Below are 21,627 nucleotides of genomic sequence, written 5' to 3' on the forward strand. Positions count from 1 at the left end.
TTTGCCAGTCCCACCTGTAAAATCCCCCCAAATTAAACATTTTCCCCGACAATGTAAAAACCTTTCCAATTAGATGTCCCACATTTTGATGGCACTAGCAGAGCCCATATTAGACATTCTCTGGTACTAGCCTAGTGTTTTTTCTTATCGATTTAAATGGTCTCAAAGCAGACTTTTGTCTGTTGTCTCCCCAACGTGACGTCATGCAATGCATTGTGGGGGAAAGAAAAATCATTGCAAAAAGTAGCTACTTTTTCGTATTATATTGCGTTTTGTGACACCCATCAACATCAAATACAATAGATAACAGTTTAAATGTTTATTCCCAACAAGCAAATGGCGCAAATTCATTGGAAAAATGTACCTGCAATATGGACTTTAAAGTTTTATATCGGACCATTTCTTCTTAATTTCTGCCATGGTCCGGTTCTCTGAAGCTACAGCATTGATGGCCCTATAATAATGATAATAATTTTATTAGTAATGCACTTTACATTTCACTTTACATGCACTTTACATGTAGCACTTTACATCAAAGTGCTACAGGTTAAAAACAAGAAAGGGCGCAAATACTGACAGTTTTCCACTCCGCCGACTTTCTTTTGTCGCTAATACCTGATGACAGGCCGCCAAACAGGACACATTTTCTCACCTCCACCTCTGTTGTCAGAACCTCGATCTCACTGTCACCGTATTTCTTTGAATAAACACTGCGGCATTTAACGTTCATTTTTGGTGCAGCGTTTATTCGAGGGCGGCGTTTATTCGAAGAAATATGGTAATTCAGACAAAGAAATTACTTCAGGAGTGCATTTATAGTCCATCTGCATATTAATTTATGTGAGGAGGCAAGGCAGGGTCAGTGGCTCGTTCACGTGCGGTCAATATCACGTTGATTGTGATTTATAAAGGAAAGGTACGACCTGGCGTACAACCGGTTTTATACATGTGAATATGTACGCCATCTTCTGGTATGAAAGCTGCGCAATCTTTTATACATGAGGCCCCTGGAGCAAGATGAAGGCAGAAAACAGAAGAAAAGAAGAAGAAAAATGCTAAACAAAAAGGGGAAAAATTCAGAAAGATGAGCTGCAGGAAAATGAGAAAATTTAGCAGAAAACCAGTTGCTGAAGTCTGGGTTGAACGAATTTGAAGGTAAAAGGACAACACTGGAATGACTTGAACTTGAACCGTTAACGAGTTGAGCAGAGAGAATAACAGAAATATACCTTGAATCCACACCTCAAACAAGTTAACCTAGACGCAAAACTATACGTCCAATCCAAAAAGTGAGAATATTTTCGGAGACCCAAGACTCTGCCGAAACCAGAGATGTCCTTTATATGTCTGTGCGGTCAGAAATACGACTCTACTAGCAGTTTCAAAAACGTGTACCTTCTGCTTTCTCTGACGAATTTCTCACCAGATTTGCATTGGTCTCTATGGGGCGAGAGTTGGACTTTGTCTCACTTTTGTGGGGCTCTGAACAAATGTGTAAATCTGTTGGATTCCACAGACAACTGTCTACGACCAACACAACCAACATGTTCTATCTATTGATACAAAAATGAAGCATGAAGAGTAAAAATTGTGGCAATGCTGGCAAACTAAAAATACTTTTTGAAACAGATTTCGAAGCTACCCTCCTCTTTAAGCGTTTCAGTCTACACTCTAGGCTCTCCACATACACACCCTTGTAAATCTCAGAAACATGTCAGTGATATTGTAACACATAATCAGTGATATTGAAAAAAGTTGAATACAAATCTAAAAGCTAATTTTGTAAAAAATAATTTAGGGTTTTGACAACATTTGAAAGTTTAAATGGTGGCTGTAGCTGAAAGATTGAGGAAGAAGGATTTGAAAGTTGAAATATTTTTAAGAGGATAGAGAGGATTTGGAGAAAAAAAACTCCATTAGAAAACCATGTAAAAAATATTATTTTTATACTGCACTAAACTGTAAGTGCAAAGTTAAAATAACAAAAACAGTCAGTATGATGACTTGAGCGAATATCATTCACGTCTTACTAAAACAGCGGCCATGCTAAAGGGAATGAGGAAACTGTTTCCTCTACAAAAAAAATGCGGGTCAAGTGAAAAAATTATCCAAATACGACTCTACTAGCAGTTTCAAAAACGTGTACCTTCTGCTTTCTCTGACGAATTTCTCACCAGATTTGCATTGGTCTCTATGGGGCGAGAGTTGGACTTAGTCTCACTTTCGTGGGGCTCTGAACAAATGTGTAAATCTGTTGGATTCCACAGACAACTGTCTACGACCAACACAACCAACATGTTCTATCTATTGATACAAAAATGAAGCATGAAGAGTAAAAATTGTGGCAATGCTGGCAAACTAAAAATACTTTTTGAAACAGATTTCGAAGCTACCCTCCTCTTTAAGCGTTTCAGTCTACACTCTAGGCTCTCCACATACACACCCTTGTAAATCTCAGAAACATGTCAGTGATATTGTAACACATAATCAGTGATATTGAAAAAAGTTGAATACAAATCTAAAAGCTAATTTTGTAAAAAATAATTTAGGGTTTTGACAACATTTGAAAGTTTAAATGGTGGCTGTAGCTGAAAGATTGAGGAAGAAGGATTTGAAAGTTGAAATATTTTTAAGAGGATAGAGAGGATTTGGAGAAAAAAAACTCCATTAGAAAACCATGTAAAAAATATTATTTTTATACTGCACTAAACTGTAAGTGTAAAGTTAAAATAACAAAAACAGTCAGTATGATGACTTGAGCGAATATCATTCACGTCTTACTAAAACAGCGGCCATGCTAAAGGGAATGAGGAAACTGTTTCCTCTACAAAAAAAATGCGGGTCAAGTGAAAAAATTATCCAAAGACCGAGTCGAGCTATGAACTAATCGTTTGTTTCGTCTAGCTACCAGTACAGAGCCTATGCAGGTCACGTGAAAAATGATCCAAAGACTCGTTGAAATACAGAGTCGAGAAATGAATAAATCGTTTGTTTCCTCTAGCTACCAGTACAGAGCCTATGCAGGACTCGTGAAAAATGATCCAAAGACTCGTACCCAGAGACCGAGTCATCAGGTTGGGATGTCTGTTTACTCGGACGAGCCTATGCAACAGTCCCAATGCCCGGCCACGAGAAAATGAACAAATCACTCTTTGAGAGGACTCGTTACTCCCGAGTCCTTGTAAGGATTTGTTCAAAATGAACGAATCGTTCACGAACGACAGATCACTACAACAAATGTATTTGACAGTGCACGTATAACGTCTACACCTTCATGCCCCCTCTGACACACACACGTGCACACATTTGTGTGGTGTGTAGTTTTACCTCTGGCAGCATGCATCATTTCTCCCATCTGTGGTGTTAACAGCAGGCTTGTCAAGCAGCAGAGGGAGAGGAATAGAGAGAAAGAGAGAGGGAGAGAGCAAGAGGGGGTTTGGGATCAAGACAGAGGGAGGGGTGGTCAGGGGGATTGTAAGGCCTGGAAAAGAATTCCCGGCAACACCCCTTAACAGCTGGAATGCTCACTTTACAGGAATGTGACTGCAAGAAAACCAGGAAGTGGACAGTTCCAGGACAGTTGTTCTCAAGGCTCTCGAAGCATGTGGCAAGTACCTATGCAAAAGTATTAATTGCATGCAAATCGTAAAAATCGATAGCCAAACAACTGTCCTGGTCCAGGTTTTTCTTCTGAAAAGTCCTGCTTCCTTCAACTGCATTTTTTGTGTGCATACTTATTTATTATACTTATTTTGATGTTGTGAAATGTTAACAGCATATAAGATTATTTCATAGGAATGTCCCTGATTAAAAAAAAGTGTAATTGGTGTAATTACATGACTCTCTGAATGGTAAAGGGGTGATTGACTGGGTTTTTGGGGTATTTCACACTGTTCCTTAAGGTCTCTGTATAGGGTATGTAAGATTGGTTGGGCTGAAAATGGCCCGGGTGCTGTTCTATGTCCCCTGATACATCCAGTGAAATGTTCCCAGGAAAAAAACGCTAGATTTTCTCCTTTTTTGGTATGCTCATGAATATATAGATGAGCTGCGCGCTGATTGGTTGGTTTAGGAGTGAAGCTGCGGAGCAAAGATACAACACGGCCAACAGCACTCACTGAAAAGACGGAGGTGGAGACTTGATATAAAAACGAATAAATAAATCTATTGTGTCTACACAACACTGTTTTCAACAGATTGACTAGAGGCCTGTTCCATAAAGCGAGTTTACCGAATAAGCCAGACTTATGTCAGTTAGTCAGACTCATTTCTAGTTCATTCGGTTCCATAAAGCTTGGTCAACGTAGTTCAAACTCGGTTACTATGGCAATTTAGGCTGCAAAACTAGTCTGGTCAGGGTCAGGCTAACTGTCAGGCTTAGCGTGACTTGGTGCTTAACCAGACCTTCCTGTAACACCAAAGAGAAAACGATGATTTATCACGTATATTCTCATTTTTGTGTCATAGTTTGTGATTTCAAATGTTTAGGCATCAGGCATAGGCCTATCTCAATCTAAATTATCAGTTATTATCAATTATAATATATATATAGGCCTAGTTGTTAACAGTAGTCTACAATTGACTGTTCCCCAGGGCCACGCCCCCTTAGTTACTGTTGCTACGTCCGACACAATTCCCGGAACTGTCAACCCAAAATCCATGGCGAGTACGGGGATAAGCGTCAGTGTGAGTGAGGATTTTTAGAGGAATACCTCAGCGATATCTTCCAGATCCAGGCAGAAGGGACTGCAATATGCAGTGGAAGGATATATTCAAAATATTAAAATTAGCAACGAAGGGGAAATAACAAAAATCGAAGCCTAAGCATACAGGTCTCAAGTAGCCTTGTCTGGCCAGGCACTTGAACAGCAAGCACAGAGTTGGGATACTCAGGAATAGATCGCCCACTCAGAAAATTCTACGAAGATTAAAATAAAATACGTTTATAATGGCTTGTTGGGACGTTTTGTTCAACATTGATACAGTATTTTAAGCTCCTCGCAACTTGCTGGCGTTCGTTGGCTAGCTCAGCTTGCTTTTTTACACGTTAACATTAACATTTTGATTTTAGCATTAACAAATTTGTTGGAGTGACTAGCTACGCACTAGTAGTGGTAATAATACATGTTAACATGAACCATAACTGTTTGGGGATGTTCTCTCAACTAACATCTTAGCTATCCTTTACTAGCAGCTTAACGCTAGCTACCTTGGAGCTGACATATGCTATGTGTGTTTGGTGATGTTCTCTAAATTAGGTTGGGAGTGGGGTATCCCACACTGTTTTATCCACCGCCGGCACCTTCCCTCTTGAGTCTTTGGCTTTGCAAATGGAAAAAATACCACACCTCCCTCTAAACTTATGGGATATCTAGTGTCAGATCGACACGTCCCATGTTGCTTCGGTTCTGAGTCAACGCTTGACGGAGCTTCTTCTCTTAGTAGCGGTTGCTAAGGTACGATTGGACGAGGGCCGTTCTAGGGAGGAGTTTCTGGAACGGTCAATTGCAAAACTAACCTAAATCCATAAGCTACATCTATATCCTCCATTTTCCCGACACAACAACCATGTTATAAAGTTAGGCTACTGGGTAATGTATTGATTATTAGTAGGCTATTTATTTAAAACAATGTCAAAAAAGTCAATTTACATGTGTTTTTTACCAACAAAGTAAAGGTCTGAAAAAGGACCTTGACCTACATATCGTTCACGTCATTCATGGCGTGTCGTTTCATTTTGATGAAGCAGTGGATGAGGGAGCTGTCATAGTACAAAGCTTAAAGGGAACGCTCTTTCTGGAAGAAGTCACGTGGCCGTGTGCATTGCTTTTGCCATGGTGGATTGTATGATCCATGTTTTACTTCTCAGGTTGCTTAAGAATAGGGTGCTCCCGCTATTAGCTTGAATACTTAAATCTGACTTGAATAGGTAGGATTGCGTGAGCTGAAATTGGCCTTTATGGAACCACTTTAGCCCCGCCTGACTTTTAAGCTAATTCAAGTCTGGTTTGGGACAATAAGTCCAACTTATTTGAGCGACCTTTATGGAACAGGCCCTAGATATTGTTTGAAATGATTACGTTAATTGTTTCCACTTCTGTTGTCGAAGCAAACAGGATCACCTTAGGTGGGTAACGTTAGCACTACAGCTTGGCAAACAAACTATCGTGATTCAACTCAGCTTCAGTTAGCTCCAGCCATCTTGCTGAAAAATGTATCTGGACAAACATGTATCTTGAATTATAGATTTACATGACAACACGGGTTATTTATTTGAATGAAACACAGTCAGGAACATGAAATAATGTTAGCCCCATTGCCAATAAACTAGACTAAATCATCACACATTCTACCTATGCTCTTACATTAGCAACCTAAACAGTTTACATGCCTACAGTCTAAGTGTTTTCACTATCTACCTGTTCTTGCATTCCTTGCAAATCAGCGTTAATAAAAAGCAAATGAGTGTAGCTAGACTAGACGGATATGGCTGATGTTTGTCTATACCGTAGCGTAGAAGATCTCTGTGTAGTTCGACCCTTGACACATTTGCGCGAACCATTTCACCAAGGACGGTTTTGAAAACCTGGGACAATGTAAAGCAGGATTTGCTATGAACCTGTAAAAGAGGTGCGTTCCGACCTTACGTTCATCAAAACCGCAAGTTTAAGTATGATTTTGTCGGTAACGGTTATTAGCAATGCTAACGTAACCTACATCTAGCACCTGCCTTTCTCCAGTTCTTTCAAATAGATAATCTAGACATGCGTTAACAGTAGGCTAGACTGCTATTCGTTTTCTGGCAATTTTTTCCGAAGCTTCCCTTCTAATGCCGACTACAGCTAGTCTAGCTAGAGTAATTTGCTAAGTAAGGTAGAGCTATCCTGATGTGTTTAGAAACGTATTTAGCATTCTACCTATGCTAGATTACAGGAGATGTTACCATTGCTAATAGGCTAACTGTTAGTTACTTACAGCTTGCGTTTGTGATTAGCATACAGTTGGAACAGCACCTCTTTTCAGCAACAGCTTCTTTGCAAATCTTTCTTTAAATTGTCCTAGGTTTTCAAAACTGTAGTTGGTGAAATGGTTCGAGCCAATGCATAACCGAGGGTCAAACTACACAGGGATCTTCTCATAGACAAACATCAGCCATGCCCGTCGAATGTTTGGTTCCGTGGGAAGATTATGAAAAGTGTCAGCATTCCCAGTACAGCCTGGAAAACGGCATTTACGATAGTCCATTTTCAATGTACTTTAAAAACGTTCAAACTTTCTCCTTTGTTTTTCGCTTGGAAGTACACAGAGCTGCGCGCAGCTAAGTTATTGTCTGAGATCCAGGGCCAGAATACCAGAGGTCTGGTCTGTATGTAAATGTTGGGGCATGACAAAGGTGATGCCTTATTTGTGACGTCACAAATACAGCGTTTTCAAAACTAATCGTTTTACAGCTGCAGTTTCAAGTTGAGATTTAGATAGGAAAGAGGTGTCAATGGACTTTGAGGTTCACTGTATGTCCATTTTACCCACTGAACTGTCGTTATTCAACTATAACAAATTAAATCGGTTTCGCAATCAATGAACCCTTTAACACCCATTTTTCTTCTCTCCAAAACGATACATTTCATATTTCCTGTTAGATAATGTGCATCCAATCAGCGACAGTGTTGTACCTACCCTTTCCATTTTGAGTTAATGTCATTTAATTCTCATTTGGGGAAGCATGTCTTTGTGTATTTAGGTAGAGGTGAGCATGTCATCCTATTTGGGTGGAGTTTACTCGTATTCTGGGGGAGTGTTTTCATTTGGGGGATGTACCCGTTTTAGGGTGTGTGTTTTGCACTTCAGGGCCACCGTAGTTTACTGCCAAGTAGATTTACACGAGTAAGGAATTTGTTAAAGCGGGTAGGTACATATTATAAATAGAGAAATAGAAATATAAAGAAAGACAAGTACTGTAATATAAAATACTATATACAAAACAAAAATAGGGGAGTCAGGTGGCTGAGCAGTTAGAGCTACGGGCTAGTAATCTGAAGGTTGCCAGTTCGATTCCTGGCCGGTGCACATGACGTTGTGTTCTTGGGCAAGGCACTTCACCCTACTTGCCTTGGGGAAAATGTCCCTGTACTTGCTGTAAGTCGCGCTGGATAAGAGCGTCTGCTAAATGACAATGTAAAAATACATGCTTATAAAGAATACTAGGGAGTCAGATGGCTGAGCGGTTAGGGAATCGGGCTGATAATCAGAAGGTCACTGGTTCGATTCCTGGTCATGCAAAATGACATTGTGTCCTTGGGCAAGGCACTTCACCCTACTTGCCTCAGGGGGAATGTCCCTGTACTTACTGTAAGTTGCTCTGGATAAGAGCGTCTGCTAAATGACTAAATGTCTAAATGAATACTATAAAATGTAATACACATTTATAATTTCACTTTTTCCAGGAGATCAAATCAAGCTTGCTGTTAAGCCTGCCTCCTCTCTCCCTTGTGGGACTTCCAGTGACAGGTGCCTTATATGAGGTAGAAAGTAGTACCAGCAGATGTCACAATAACACAACTAGAAAGATACATTGCTTTTGACCTTACCAAGGGAATTAGCAGGTACCACCTTTAGGTAGCCACCACTCGTGATACTTGCCATTGAAGTGTCATAAACTGGGTAGGGGGTATCCCTCCCTTCAGAAAAGAACCCTTCTCTATTTTAGTTCACTCTCAGGCTCTCATCATCTGGAAGTATAATTCATTGAGACAATTTCCCAATTTCCTGTTTTAGGGAAATCTTATGGAGAAAAGTTGTTAAGATGGTTACAGAGGAATTTATCAAAGAGAAAAATAAAGAAATCGTTCTTCAAAACACAGCTCGAGTTGAGACAACAAACGTCCTTATCATATACTTGAAATGCATTTTTTTTAAGTGTCTCCTTAAAAAGATGTCTTGCAAAACATATTCACAGCTATACAAGTTCAGTGTCTCCTGAAGGCTAGCTAGCATCGCATGTTATGTTTTTTTATTTCAGCCCCTCTATGCTAGCAGTATGTAATATATCAGCTGTTTGAGGAACAGGCAGGCATATGGTTTACTTTAGTTAATAGCGCCAAGGGGATATTAGGGAAGCTAATTATCTTGACTCAAGGGCCAACAGCTTCTCTTTACAGTAACTACAGGCCCAGTGTCGTTCCCTGTCTGTCTTATCAGTGGAAGATGAATGCATGCCTCTGTAGCTCCAGATGCTAATTCTTCAGGGCCCCCTGGCTCATATCTTCATGTTTTAATTATAAGCTGGAGTGATGGACGGGCCTTGTCATCAAACGGTTGAGTTCCCCAAGGAGGACAGGAAACAGTTCCAAAAATACTTAACGTCCCTTCATAATGTTTCCCATAAAGCAGGATCTATCATTTGTACTATTAAGGCATATGATGTTTGTTTCATGGATGAAATGCATGCATAAAATGTTGTCCAGTGCTTTAGAGGCTCTATGGCAGGGGTACTCAATTAGAAACTCAATCAACTGTACGCTTTTTGTTGGGTTTTGTCTCGCCATGATTTTCGCTAAGGAAGAAACGGATACCGTTATCAAATCATTAGCCTGCGTTGTTGCAAATGACACACACAACCTGTGTGGCCCACAGTTATTACAGCTCCTGATTAGACCTTTGGATTGGACATGGAAGATAGAAACCACATCTTGTAGGAAAAAAATATAGGCTATAGCGCAAAATCACGCACCAATGAAAACTCGCTTGGATCATGACTAAATTAGAATGTTGATTTTGTTTTTGGTCCAAATTGTATTGCGTCTGGGTCTGGATCCGGACCGGAGTCCGCCTATTGAGTACCCCCGCTCTATGGTATCGATTACGTTCATATGAGATTGACAGCCTCTGCTGAATGTACACCACTTCATCTATGTCGATGCTCACATACTGGTCTAGGTCATTATCAAAGAAGCAGGTTGGTCAATAATGTCCGGGCGACCTTATCTCTCTTTTGACAGCTTGACTTGGCAAGGGTTAATAACACCATTGACTTAAAAAATGAACATTAAAATGTTAACAGTCTATTTCATGTGCTATTTTTCTGCCTCCTATCAGTCTTACCTGGGTAGTCTTGTTAACTTGACCATGTTGACAAATCCCAGCTGCTGGAGGAGGCTGAGAGCACATTCCCAGCCCTGACCCCACACTCCGCCTAAATCCATCTCTGCCTGCCAGGCGTGAATGAATGCCTACTTCACAACAAAACTTCATCAATAGTTTAATCGCTTTGTGTCGTTGGTAGGTTTTCACCTGATAGCAAGAGACCAGCTTTATCAACTTTAACACCTCATTATGGCTCTGATGTTAGGTCTAGCTACTGTACACTCTGATAACGGTTCCCATTCAGCACACCAGCATGACAATCACAACCTATAGACAACAAGCCTCTCATCGTCAAAAAAAAATCCCAGGGTATTTTACTTTTTTATTTTTGAGAACTCAAGTACAGTAGATACTTTGAAGGATTGTATGCCGCACAAGACGAGGAATATGAGGTGCTGCGAGATGATGTCATTAGAAATATCACAGCACCTGCAATTGTGCTGCGCGGCAGTTTGTTGAGGTATACCAGTAGTCATGGCATGTTTGTTATTTGACAGATTTTTAACTATGTATTTCCAAGCTACAGGCATTGAAGTATTTTCCTAGCAATGCTTTGGTAGTGGTTGTCATGTTGACTGTAAGCTGTTTTAGGAAAAGTGATAGTACTAGTACATGTATGTTTGTAAATAGACAGCCTCTTTTTTAACTTTGTAATAACTATGTATTTCCAGTGGTTTTCATGTTATGTTGCAGTCATGTTGACTAAGTTTTTGAGGAAAAGTACTACCATATATTTGAAATTGAAATTTTCTAACAATGATTATGTATTTCCAAACTACAAGTGTTGACGTTTTTTTCGTTGCTGTCCATTTCTATTCCTGATTGAAAATGACAGTAAAAGATGCAGGGCTTTTATTCGGGAGCGAAAAGTACTAATATACGCATCAGTGGTTTGATCTCAACTCCCATTGACATTCATTCACCTATTTAACTATTTTAAGTCGATTTAATGGCAACTACAGTATGCATAAGCCACCTTCTCAGTATCCGATTGCACTATGTTTATTTATTTTTTTGCAATTAAAGTTCCGATTGCACTATGTTGAAAACTCATGGTTGCTCTTGTTATTTGTTACTGTTGCTGCTCATTGTTTTTCTTATTTTTATATATTTAGTATTTTATATTAAAATTGTTGTATTCTTAGATTGTTAGGTTCTTATAAACAGTTAAACTTTTGTACTTTCACTTAATTTAGGATTTGTATATGTTTAGTGTTTTGCACCTCCCTGCCACAGTAAATTCCATGTTTGTATTACATACATGGCAAATAAACCGAATTCTGATTCTGAATAATCCACTGTGGTTCGATCAATAGCCCTGGGCGCTAAATACTAGGGATGGGTATCGTTAATTTGTATCTATTGATACCATTTTCGAGACTGCTTAACGATTCGAGTCTTTATTGATACTTTTCTATTTCTTAAGTAAAACAGATAGAACAAGGGGAACATGTTGCTCTCAGGAGGAGGCTGGCTTAAAGGAGCATATATAGGCACAATTGATCCTGACTCTGGCTAAATCTGTCCACTACAGACGTACTAACAAAAACAGAGACAGAAGAAATTAGGGATAAGATAAGGAAGGTTTGGGTTTGGTTAGCTGGTCATTTAGCTATATCAGGTGCCTTTTGTTGAAACGTGTTCAACTTTTCATAAAGTTGATGAGCTTGACAATGTAACTTTTCGTCAACCAACCAATCACAGTCTAGTTACTCATCCAGGTTGTGGATTTTAACACGATGCTTAAACATCTCACAGAGCCATGCTCGCGGTGACTATGTTTTGAATGATCAGCAGTGAGGGGGGGAGGCTTTTCTTTACTCACACACTGTGCCCATAAAAATTTTGCAGTTCGCGCACACATAACATTTTGGGGCATATGCGGGTGAAATAGTTGCACTGTTGAGCCCTGAATTGGCTTATTATTGTCAACAATGGAGACTCGCTACGAAGTTGGGGTGTGCTCACCAGAGGATTGTCCTGCAAAGGCAGCTGGAGTTGGCACCGTTGCGACTCGGAGACAAAGTACTGCATTTTATCTTTATCTGATGCACAATGTGAGGTGCTTGTTCATTGCAGTTGTTTCCCCCCCTTTACAAGAAATTACTGTAGACCATATATTGCACTTTGCTTCGTCTTTATCTTTGGCTTTATTAAAAAGTAGCCAAGCCTTTGACCGTTTCGTGCGTTCTGCCATCGTAGCTAGCAACAAAATGATAAATGAAGTGAAGTAGCGCATGAGGCAATTAAATTCTTCTTTGCTTCGTTTAAAGGCGGTTGGCAGGCCATTCAATTGAATTTAGTCATTTTATTAGTCAAACGTGTTTGTGCACCAGTGATTTTATTTAAATAACATTACTTATTTCTCGAGACAACTCGACGTTATATTATATTACTTCGTCTCGATAGCGGTATCGATAAGCTTGGACCTTATTGATATTCTATTGTAGAGCAGGGGTGTCAAACGTGCGGCCTGCGGGCCGAATCAGGCCCGTAAACGAGTTTAATCCGGCCCGCGAGATGATTTGAAGTTAAAATTAGCTGACATTTTTCAATGAAAGTAACTGCTGTTCTAAATGTGTCCACTGGATGTCGTAATAGCAATTATGCTAAGCAGGCAAAACGGATGCTGTATGGAAGCAAATCGTGACCAAAATTCAAATGAAAATGCATTTCCAGAAATGCATTTTCATTTTAAGAATGTGGCTGCATTATTTGACTCATAAATCAAATTAGTATTCAATCATCCTATTTGCATTTTCATTTTCTTCTTTAAGACTGCTCATTCTTTCCCTTAATTAAAATGAAAACGAAAAAGACATTTGAAATTTAATTTTCAAAATATGCCCCAGCAAATAGATACCAAAATTCAATTTGAAATGTAAAATTTGAAAATGAAAATGCATTTCCAGAAATGCATTTTCATTTTAAGAACGTGGCTGCAAAATCGTGACCACAATTCAAATTCAAATGCATTTCCAGAATTGCATTTTCATTTTAAGAATGTGGCTGCATTATTTGACTTATAAATCAAATTAGTACTGATTAGTACTGAGCGGACATTGCATTTTCATTTTCATGTTCTGCCCGCAAAGAACTGCCCATAATTCGAAAACGAAAATGCATTCTGAGCGGCGCAGTTGAGTGACGTCAGTAGCCGCTCTTCTTCAGCTCCCTGCTGACCGAGCTACCCATCTTGTTCGGTAGGGGGCGGTGTGCACATACGCATTGCATTACATGGCAAATGTGCCGGGAAATTGATTGAATTGCCGGGTCTTTAGAGGACGCATCACAGATCATGGCGCTCCCTCAAATTGTGCAGACACTGATAGAATTAGCTGAGCTGGTAGAAACTAATAATATATCTGAGTCTGATGCCCGTGACCGAGTAGAACAAGTCACAGAGAGCTTGGCTGCATTCTCTGCCGTCACAGACGTACACATTAATGAGGTTGCCATAGTAAACCTCTCTTCAGTCCTGGAACGGCTGGATGCTGTGGAGCCTCAAATGGGACGGGGACGACCAACCATCCACATCCCGTTTGAGTCCATCGAAAACTATTTATTAAATGGTTTAAAAATAAAGGACATAGCGGAGCTGTTGTCGGCCACCAGACCATCCGTCGGAGGATGCAAAGCAACGGATTTATGGAGCTAGAAAGCTGACAAAAGTATCTGAATTTGAATATGAAAGATCTGAAATATTTGTGTGTCGAATTTCATAAAACTGAAATATATTGCTGTTGAATATATAATATCTGAATTATTTGTATGCCAAATTTAATACAACTGAATTATTTTGATCCAAAAATAAAACATTCTAAAATTCAGATTGCAGGAATTCAGATTCTTGAAATTCAGATTGCGGAAATTCAAATTCAGATTGCGGAAATTCAGATTTTGTCTGAACCAGGCCAAAGGTGAAACAGCTTGCTTTCACAGGAAAAAGTAGACCATTTAATAAATAGTTCTCGATGGACTCGAACGGGATGTGGATGGTTGGTCGTCCCCGTCCCATTTGAGGCTCCACAGCATCCAGCCGTTCCAGGACTGAAGAGAGGTTTACTATGGCAACCTCATTAATGTGTACGTCTGTGACGGCAGAGTATGCAGCCAAGCTCTCTGTGACTTGTTCTACTCGGTCACGGGCATCAGACTCAGATATATTATTAATTTCTACCAGCTCAGCTAATTCTATCAGTGTCTGCACAATTTGAGGGAGCGCCATGATCTGTGATGCGTCCTCTAAAGACCCGGCAATTCAATCAATTTCCCGGCACATTTGCCATGTAATGCAATGCGCATGTGCACACCGCCCCCTACCGAACAAGATGCGTAGCTCGGTCAGCAGGGAGCTGAAGAAGAGCGGCTACTGACGTCACTCAACTGCGCCGCTCAGAATGCATTTTCGTTTTCGAATTATGGGCAGTTCTTTGCGGGCAGAACATGAAAATGAAAATGCAGGCAGAACATGAAAATGAAAATGCAATGTCCGCTCAGTACTAATCAGTACTAATTTGATTTATGAGTCAAATAATGCAGCCACATTCTTAAAATGAAAATGCATTTCTGGAAATACATTTGAATTTGAATTGTGGTCCAATTTTGCAGCCACGTTCTTAAAATGAAAATGCATTTCTGAAAATGCATTTGAATTTGAATTGTGGTCACGATTTTGCAGCCACGTTCTTGAAAATGCATTTCTGGAAATGCATTTGAATTTGAATTGTGGTCACGATTTTGCAGCCACGTTCTTAAAATGAAAATGCATTTCTGGAAATGCATTTTCATTTTCAAATTTTACATTTCAAATTGAATTTTGGTATCTATTTGCTGCGGCATATTTTGAAAATTAAATTTCAAATGTCTTTTTCGTTTTCATTTTAATTAAGGGAAAGAATGAGCAGTCTTAAAGAAGAAAATGAAAATGCAAATAGGATGATTGAATACTAATTTGATTTATGAGTCAAATAATGCAGCCACATTCTTAAAATTAAAATGCATTTCTGGAAATGCATTTTCATTTGAATTTTGGTCACGATTTGCTTCCATAATGCTGAGGCTGAGCAAGTAGGCCTTTAACTGACAGATGGCCCGGAGCTAGCTGTCTTGTCGTTCTGCCCATTACATTTTCTACTTTGAACATTACGCGCGTTGGCACCCTCAGTGCCCCAAAATGTCGTCCAAAAAGAGAAGTGGATACAGAGTTTTCCAAGAAAAATTGTCATCATCCTATTTATTCATGGGTGTGAATGGAAAACCCATGTGTTTGATATGTTTGTAATGGATCGATTGCTTGCTCTAACTTATGGATCTGGAATGGGACTTCAGTGACCACCGGTAAACTCCACAAACTTCAGTATCACAAATTTATTACATACATCTAAAGAAACAGCAGATCGTAGGTTTTAGTGCCCTAATACAGCGTATGCTCTATAAGCCAATTCACACACACACCACGGTAAAATAAGCACTGCAAAACACCCGTCAACGTGTTAACACGACACACTAGGTTAACAGACGCACACAACACAGGCACACGCACTCCAAACGGCAGTGAGGTTACACGGCAAGTCAAGGTCCAAGTGTGGATAACTACAGATACAACACTGATAAAGACACTGACCATACATCTACGATTAAAACAAAAAGTAATACAAAAGTTTAAAAGGTACCAATAAAACAAGGGTCGCAACTTCACCAGTCCATATTAATCGCTCCGCTATGTCACCGTACAAATGCCCACCAATGTCCTCCCTGGCTTGCTGTGCCAACATTCCCCTTTTAAGGGACTTGTCCTTCATTAATTGGCATTGATTGTCTATCAGAAGCAGCTGCTGCCTGGCCACCTACTGGAGGAGCTGAAGGCTCGACAGCATGTATTACATGTTCACAGCAGGTTTCAGTGCTGAAAGAATATAACCTTCGACGCCACTATTAGTCTCTTCATGCCGAAAAATACAAAAACTTTCAAGGACAACAGAGAACAGAGAAGGTGAATGAATTGGTGGCGGGTCTGAAGAAGCAGCAGTCTGCGTTTACTTGTAGCCGAGAAATAAGTGATGCTGCAGTGAAAGCTAGCTATCTTATTGCTAATGAAATTGCACTGGCTTCAAAACCATTTAGTGAGGGTGAATTTGTGAAGACATGCATGCTGAAAGCTGCAGAGACATTGTGTTGCAAGTCATTGAAGATGGATAACGTCATGGAGGTGGTCGTCAAAACCATAAATTTCATCCGATCCAGAGGCCTGAATCACCGTCAATTTGACAGCCTTCTCAGAGAGAACGGCCACAACCATGGCCTGCCATACCACACCGAGGTAAGATGGTTAACCTTCCTGCCGGACCATTCAAATATGGGTCGAAAAAGACCCATAGATCCCGCCTTAATAACTTTGCCATCCAATCACCGATTTTATTTCTGAAAACTGCCAGATACTCATGACAACTTAAGCTCAAAGCACATATCATTGGTTAAGGGGTTAGTGGGAGGGGGAAATAAATCTATCGTCTGCAACGGCAGCCATTGTTTTCCGAGGCGGAGCCAGAGCGGAGACCATGGGAGATTGCCCACAGTGTTAGATTTACAGCTTCGAATTGAAATCGGAGACAATATCATGAGTAAAGACAAGTTCCTTAATATGTGTTGTCAATATTGTCAATGAAAAGTCTAAACTTTTTACTTACGAAGAATTTGTTTGTGGGAGTGACGCGAGTGTTTTCAGGAAAGAATGACGTGTCCGGCTTGGCCGTTTGTGACAGGCAGCAATGACGGTAGTAGCACTGTTTAGCTTCGATTTGAGCAGATTTCTAAAAAACTTCGAAAAACAACATTAACTAATTAGATTATGTACACTGTAAGCTAAATGTACATGTCTTGTTTGGCCAATTCGGTCGATTGTGGAAGAATCTCGAACGTTTTTTAGTTATCGAGAGGAGTATCCAGCCATAGCGCTAGCTACTTTTGGGACAGGATAATTCCGGTTTCCCCTATGTCTCCACTAGTCACTAGAATGGTCATAACTTTTAATCAAAATATGGTATTTCTATTTTCTGTCTTCTGTTCTACATTGCCCACAGACTTGTGGATATTCCACCTGCTCAAAGTATTTCTCCATCTTGTAATTAAAGTGGTTAAAAATTCAGTTGTCTGATGAGGTATGGTGGATGGAGAAGTTTTTGTAAAAAATGGCTGCCTGAAACCACTTTGATAAAATATGATTTGCCTCAAGTGATCATATACTTATTGACATGATAAAAATCCCCTAGTTCTCCTCTTCAAGATGGCATAAACAGTTAAGGTGTATGATTTAATATGAAAATTCATAAAATATGAATATTAATATGAATATCATAATTCAACAGCTTATGGAATGTTCGGAATGTTGTCTCAGGCAGAAAAGGGTTAAGCCAAGGTGCTGTGCTGAGGCGCTTCTTTGATTTAAGAGAGGAAATCAAACAGTTCATGGAAAAAAAGGGCAAGCCACTGTTCGAATTTCAGTCCACAGAATGGATGCAGGACCTTGCATTTATGGTGGATGTTACACAGCACTTGAATAACTTGAACAAAATGCTGCAAGGGCGCAGCAAAGTTGTCACGCAGTACTATGACAGCATATGTGCGTTCAAGTTAAAGCTGTCATTGTGGGAGACACAACTTTCGGGTGGCGATGCTGCTCACTTTCCTTGTCTGAAAGATGTTTGCGCGACCCAACATGCCGCAGACATGGAGCGGTTCAAAGATAAAATCACGGGACTAGTGAGTTTGAGCAACGCTTTCAGATTTTTGGTGAACTGGAGAACGACTTCAAAGTTTTTTGTTCGCCATTGACCGCCTCTGATCTGCCCGTCAACATCCAATTAGAAATAATAGACTTGCACTGTGACTCGGATTTGAAGAGCAAGTTTGCCGCAGCTGGCTTGGACACGTTTTACCAGTATCTCTTGCCAGGTTACCCCAACTTGACAACCCTTGCTGCAAAAGTGTTGTGCATGTTTGGAACAACATATCTGTGTGAGCAAGTTTTTTCTGTAATGAGCATCAACAAAACAAAGCTGCGCTCAAGGCTCACGCACAAGCACTTGAATAACATCCTGAAATTGGCTGCCACTCAGGAGGTGACGCCTAATATTTATGCACTTGTGAAAGCTAAAAGATGCCAGGTTCCAGGAGTAGAATAAACAGTGGGTAACCCCACTTAAAATGCTGCATGAGACACTTATGCACCCTGATAAATTCTGTGAAAATGACTGTCTGTGGATATTTAAAGAAAGTGAACAGTGTGTGATTTGCTGTAATAATTTCAGTCACTTCAGTTCATAAGTTTGGTTTGTCGAAATTGTTAATGCATTGCACAGCTTTTATTTTTCTATCAATAAATAGTGTAGCCTACAAGGCAGGGAGTAACTCAACCCCCTTGAATAGTTTTTACCTCAGTCTGTATGGTGTGGTGAGTTAGCTCAGGATTAAGATGTGGAAATGACAAATGTATTTGATATCAAAAGGTATTTGATACCTAGAAGAGTATTTTGTTCAATCTCAGATAGGCTGTGACTTAAAGTTGTAAGCCTTTGTATATACACTGAGACGAAGTGTAAGTTCCAATCACTGAGGCATTGTGTTCTTGAAATTGCACCAATTCTTTTTCTGCTTGCACTATTTTGGACCAAAATGAAAACAAAGGAAACAAATCTGAAGTTGTCGTTATTTTTAAGTTATTATGCCATGATTTTACGTTCCGGCCCACTTGGGAATATATTTTCCTTCATGTGGCCCCTGAGCTAAAATTAGTTTGACACCCCTGTTGTAGAGGGTTAACCTACACGACCGGGAGACTACAGCAATGTGGGCCATGAGGGAGAGCTCGTCATCCATGGTAACCCCAAGGTTCCTGGCAGAGGATGAAGGGGTCACCGTCGCAGATCCCAGGGTGATTGAGAGATTGTGCGATATGGAAGGTTTGGCCGGGTTGATGAGAAGTTCTGTTTTGGCGAGGTTCAGCTGGAGGTGGTGCTCGGTCATCCAGGTGGAGATGTCTGTGAGGCCGGCCTCAATCCCAGCTGAGATCCCCGGATCGGTCGTAGGGAACGACATATACAGCTGTGTGTCGTCAGCGTAGCAGTGGTAGGAAAAGCCATGGGAGGTGATGCTTGGGCCGAATCCCAATACTCCCCATTAACCCTTCCCCTTACCCCTAGCCCTTAGCTTACCCCTAGCCCTTGGCCCTCGAAACTGAGGGGTAAGGGCCACATATCCGTAAGAAATGGGACGCCACTTGGTTACAGGTACGTCATCTAGCACGTATCGATATCTCCAAAGCAAGTAGTGTTATGCACTGATATTAAACGAAATTCGCTGCTAATGGAGTTTACTTAAAACTGTAGACATGCTAGTCAAAGAAATGCGGGACTGTTGTGCAATTCTGCACTGTAACATTAGCGTACCAAACTAGCGATTTTTAGAAACGTTTCAATTAGGAAAATTGTTGCAATTATATATGTTCATGACTGTATATAACACAAAACAAGACTGTCATAATTTTTTTATCAATTAATGAAGTCGAAAATATGACATTTATCGGACTCTCTGGATGATCTGGCCGCCATTGTTGCCGGTCTCGCAGTATTCACATAGCCATAGATTTCAAGTAAGCTCCCGATCTTACTTGGTTTTAAGGGGTGTATACCCCTTAGTCTTAGCCCTACCCCTAGCTCAAAAAGAGTATTGGGACACCACTAGCTCTCACGGGAACGCGCAAAACTAAGGGGAAGGGGTAAGGGGGAGTATTGGGATTCGTCCTTGGTCCAAGTGAGGTGGTGTACAGAGAGAAGAGGAGGGGTCCAAGGACGGAGCCCTGTGGGACACTAGTGGAGAGCTGGCGGGGGCCTGACACTTTGCCTCCCCAGGAGACCTGGTAGGATCTTCCCGACAGGAAGGATGAGATCCACTGAAGTGCAGTGCCAATGATACCCATCTCAGAAAGTCTGAAGGCAGGGGAGGTGGGTTAAGAAGGGTGGAGAAAGTAGAGAAAGGTTTGTGCGGGTTTGAAGCAGAGTTAATTTTGTTCAGAAAGTAGAGGGTTTTAGCACCAGTTATGTGAGAAAAGAAGGATTTAAGGAGGGAGTGGTACTTATCAAGGTCCAGACCGTCTTTGGACTTGCGCCATCTCCTCTCAGCTGCCCGAAGGGTGGACCGTTCTTAACGAATAACATCCGTAAGCCATGGGCAGGAGGGAGAAGATCGTGCAGGCCTGGTTGACAGGGGACAGAGAGAGTTAAGTGATGCAGTTAAAGTGGTGTCGGTGGCAGTGTTAGTGGGGTGGGACGAGAACTCGTCAATGGGAGGGAGGGAGGATGTTACAATAGAGGAGAAATGGGAGGGGGATAGGGAGCGGAGGTTGCGCCGGAAAGTTACGAGTGGAGGGGAGGTAGGAGGAGTTGGAGGGAGAGAGACAGAGAATCGGATAAAGTAGTGATCAGAAATGTGCAGTGGGGTTCCAGAGGTTAAGTCAGTGATACAGTTACGTGTCAGGATGAGGTCTAGCTGATTGCCTGCCTTGTGGGTCGCCGGTGTGCTCAGCAGCGTCAGGTCAAAGGAGGTCAGAAAAGACAAGAAGTTGACGGCCTGCGTTCCTTGGAGATGGATGTTGAAGTCCCCAAGGATTATCAGCGGGGTTCCATCATCCACAAAGTCGGCTAGTGGTCCTGGTGGGCGAGAAAAAACAATTAAGCAAGCTTTGATAGGATCAGTTGGCATCACATAATGGTGTTCAAATGATTTGGCAGTAACAGAGAGTGGTGTGGATGTGTGTTTAATATGTGGGGAAAGAAGCAAGCCCGGTTGACCGGGGTGTGTGAGTGAAGGAGTGGTTGACGGAGAGAGCAGCTGGAGTTGCAGTGTTCTCTGGGCGGATCCATGTCTCTGTCAGCGCAAGGGCATGAAGAGAAGCATGGGATGCAAAGCCGGGATGAAGTCTGCCTTGTTCACAGCAGACTGGCAGTTCTAGAGCCCTAAAGAAAGAGAGAGGGCAGGTGGAGAAGATCTGGATAGGTAGTGAAGGTTAAAAGTTGACCGTATATACTTAGGCCACGTTTACACATAGCCGGGTATTTACAGAAACAAATATTTCTGCCCCTCCGTTTTCTAAAATAACGTTGTACACACAAGTACGTTTAAAAAAAAAAATTCTGTTTACATGAACCCGCATATACGCCCCCGAGCGCCATCATAACTATGCCAAACCTGTAGACGGCAGTGTAATGTGAAGGATAAAGCCATGCAAACCAATCACAATTTTCAAAATCAACACCTACGAATAACACGACCGACTTCCTTTACCTTTCAGGCGCGAGGTTCATTTGTTTGAATGATTCACAAATGTGATGCACAAATGTATTTCGTGATTCAGAAATGTAACGCAATTCACAAATAAATGTCCCCATAATGCTTGTTGTGTTCGACTTCATGCACCACTGGCGGTGC

The 21,627-nt window shown here is 41.0% G+C and overlaps 1 protein-coding gene across 4 annotated transcripts in view; it reads left to right on the forward strand.

The window, feature by feature from the left end:
- The window catches only part of plekha6 (pleckstrin homology domain containing, family A member 6), a 206,347-nt gene that overhangs the window by 59,145 nt on the left and 125,575 nt on the right, over window positions 1–21,627 (forward strand). For 3 of the 4 annotated variants that reach the window (XM_047025025.1, XM_047025026.1, XM_047025027.1), the window contains exon 1: window positions 3,589–3,607. The exons of the other annotated variant lie outside the window; for it this stretch is intronic. In XM_047025025.1, coding sequence (XP_046880981.1) covers window positions 3,603–3,607 — 5 coding nt within the window. In that variant the 5' untranslated portion in view covers window positions 3,589–3,602. Of the gene's footprint in view, window positions 1–3,588; window positions 3,608–21,627 lie in introns of those variants that run through there. 4 annotated transcript variants of the gene reach the window in all.

This window comes from Hypomesus transpacificus, chromosome 9 (assembly GCF_021917145.1).
Source record: "Hypomesus transpacificus isolate Combined female chromosome 9, fHypTra1, whole genome shotgun sequence".
In the NCBI taxonomy this organism is placed as follows: Eukaryota; Metazoa; Chordata; class Actinopteri; order Osmeriformes; family Osmeridae; genus Hypomesus; species Hypomesus transpacificus.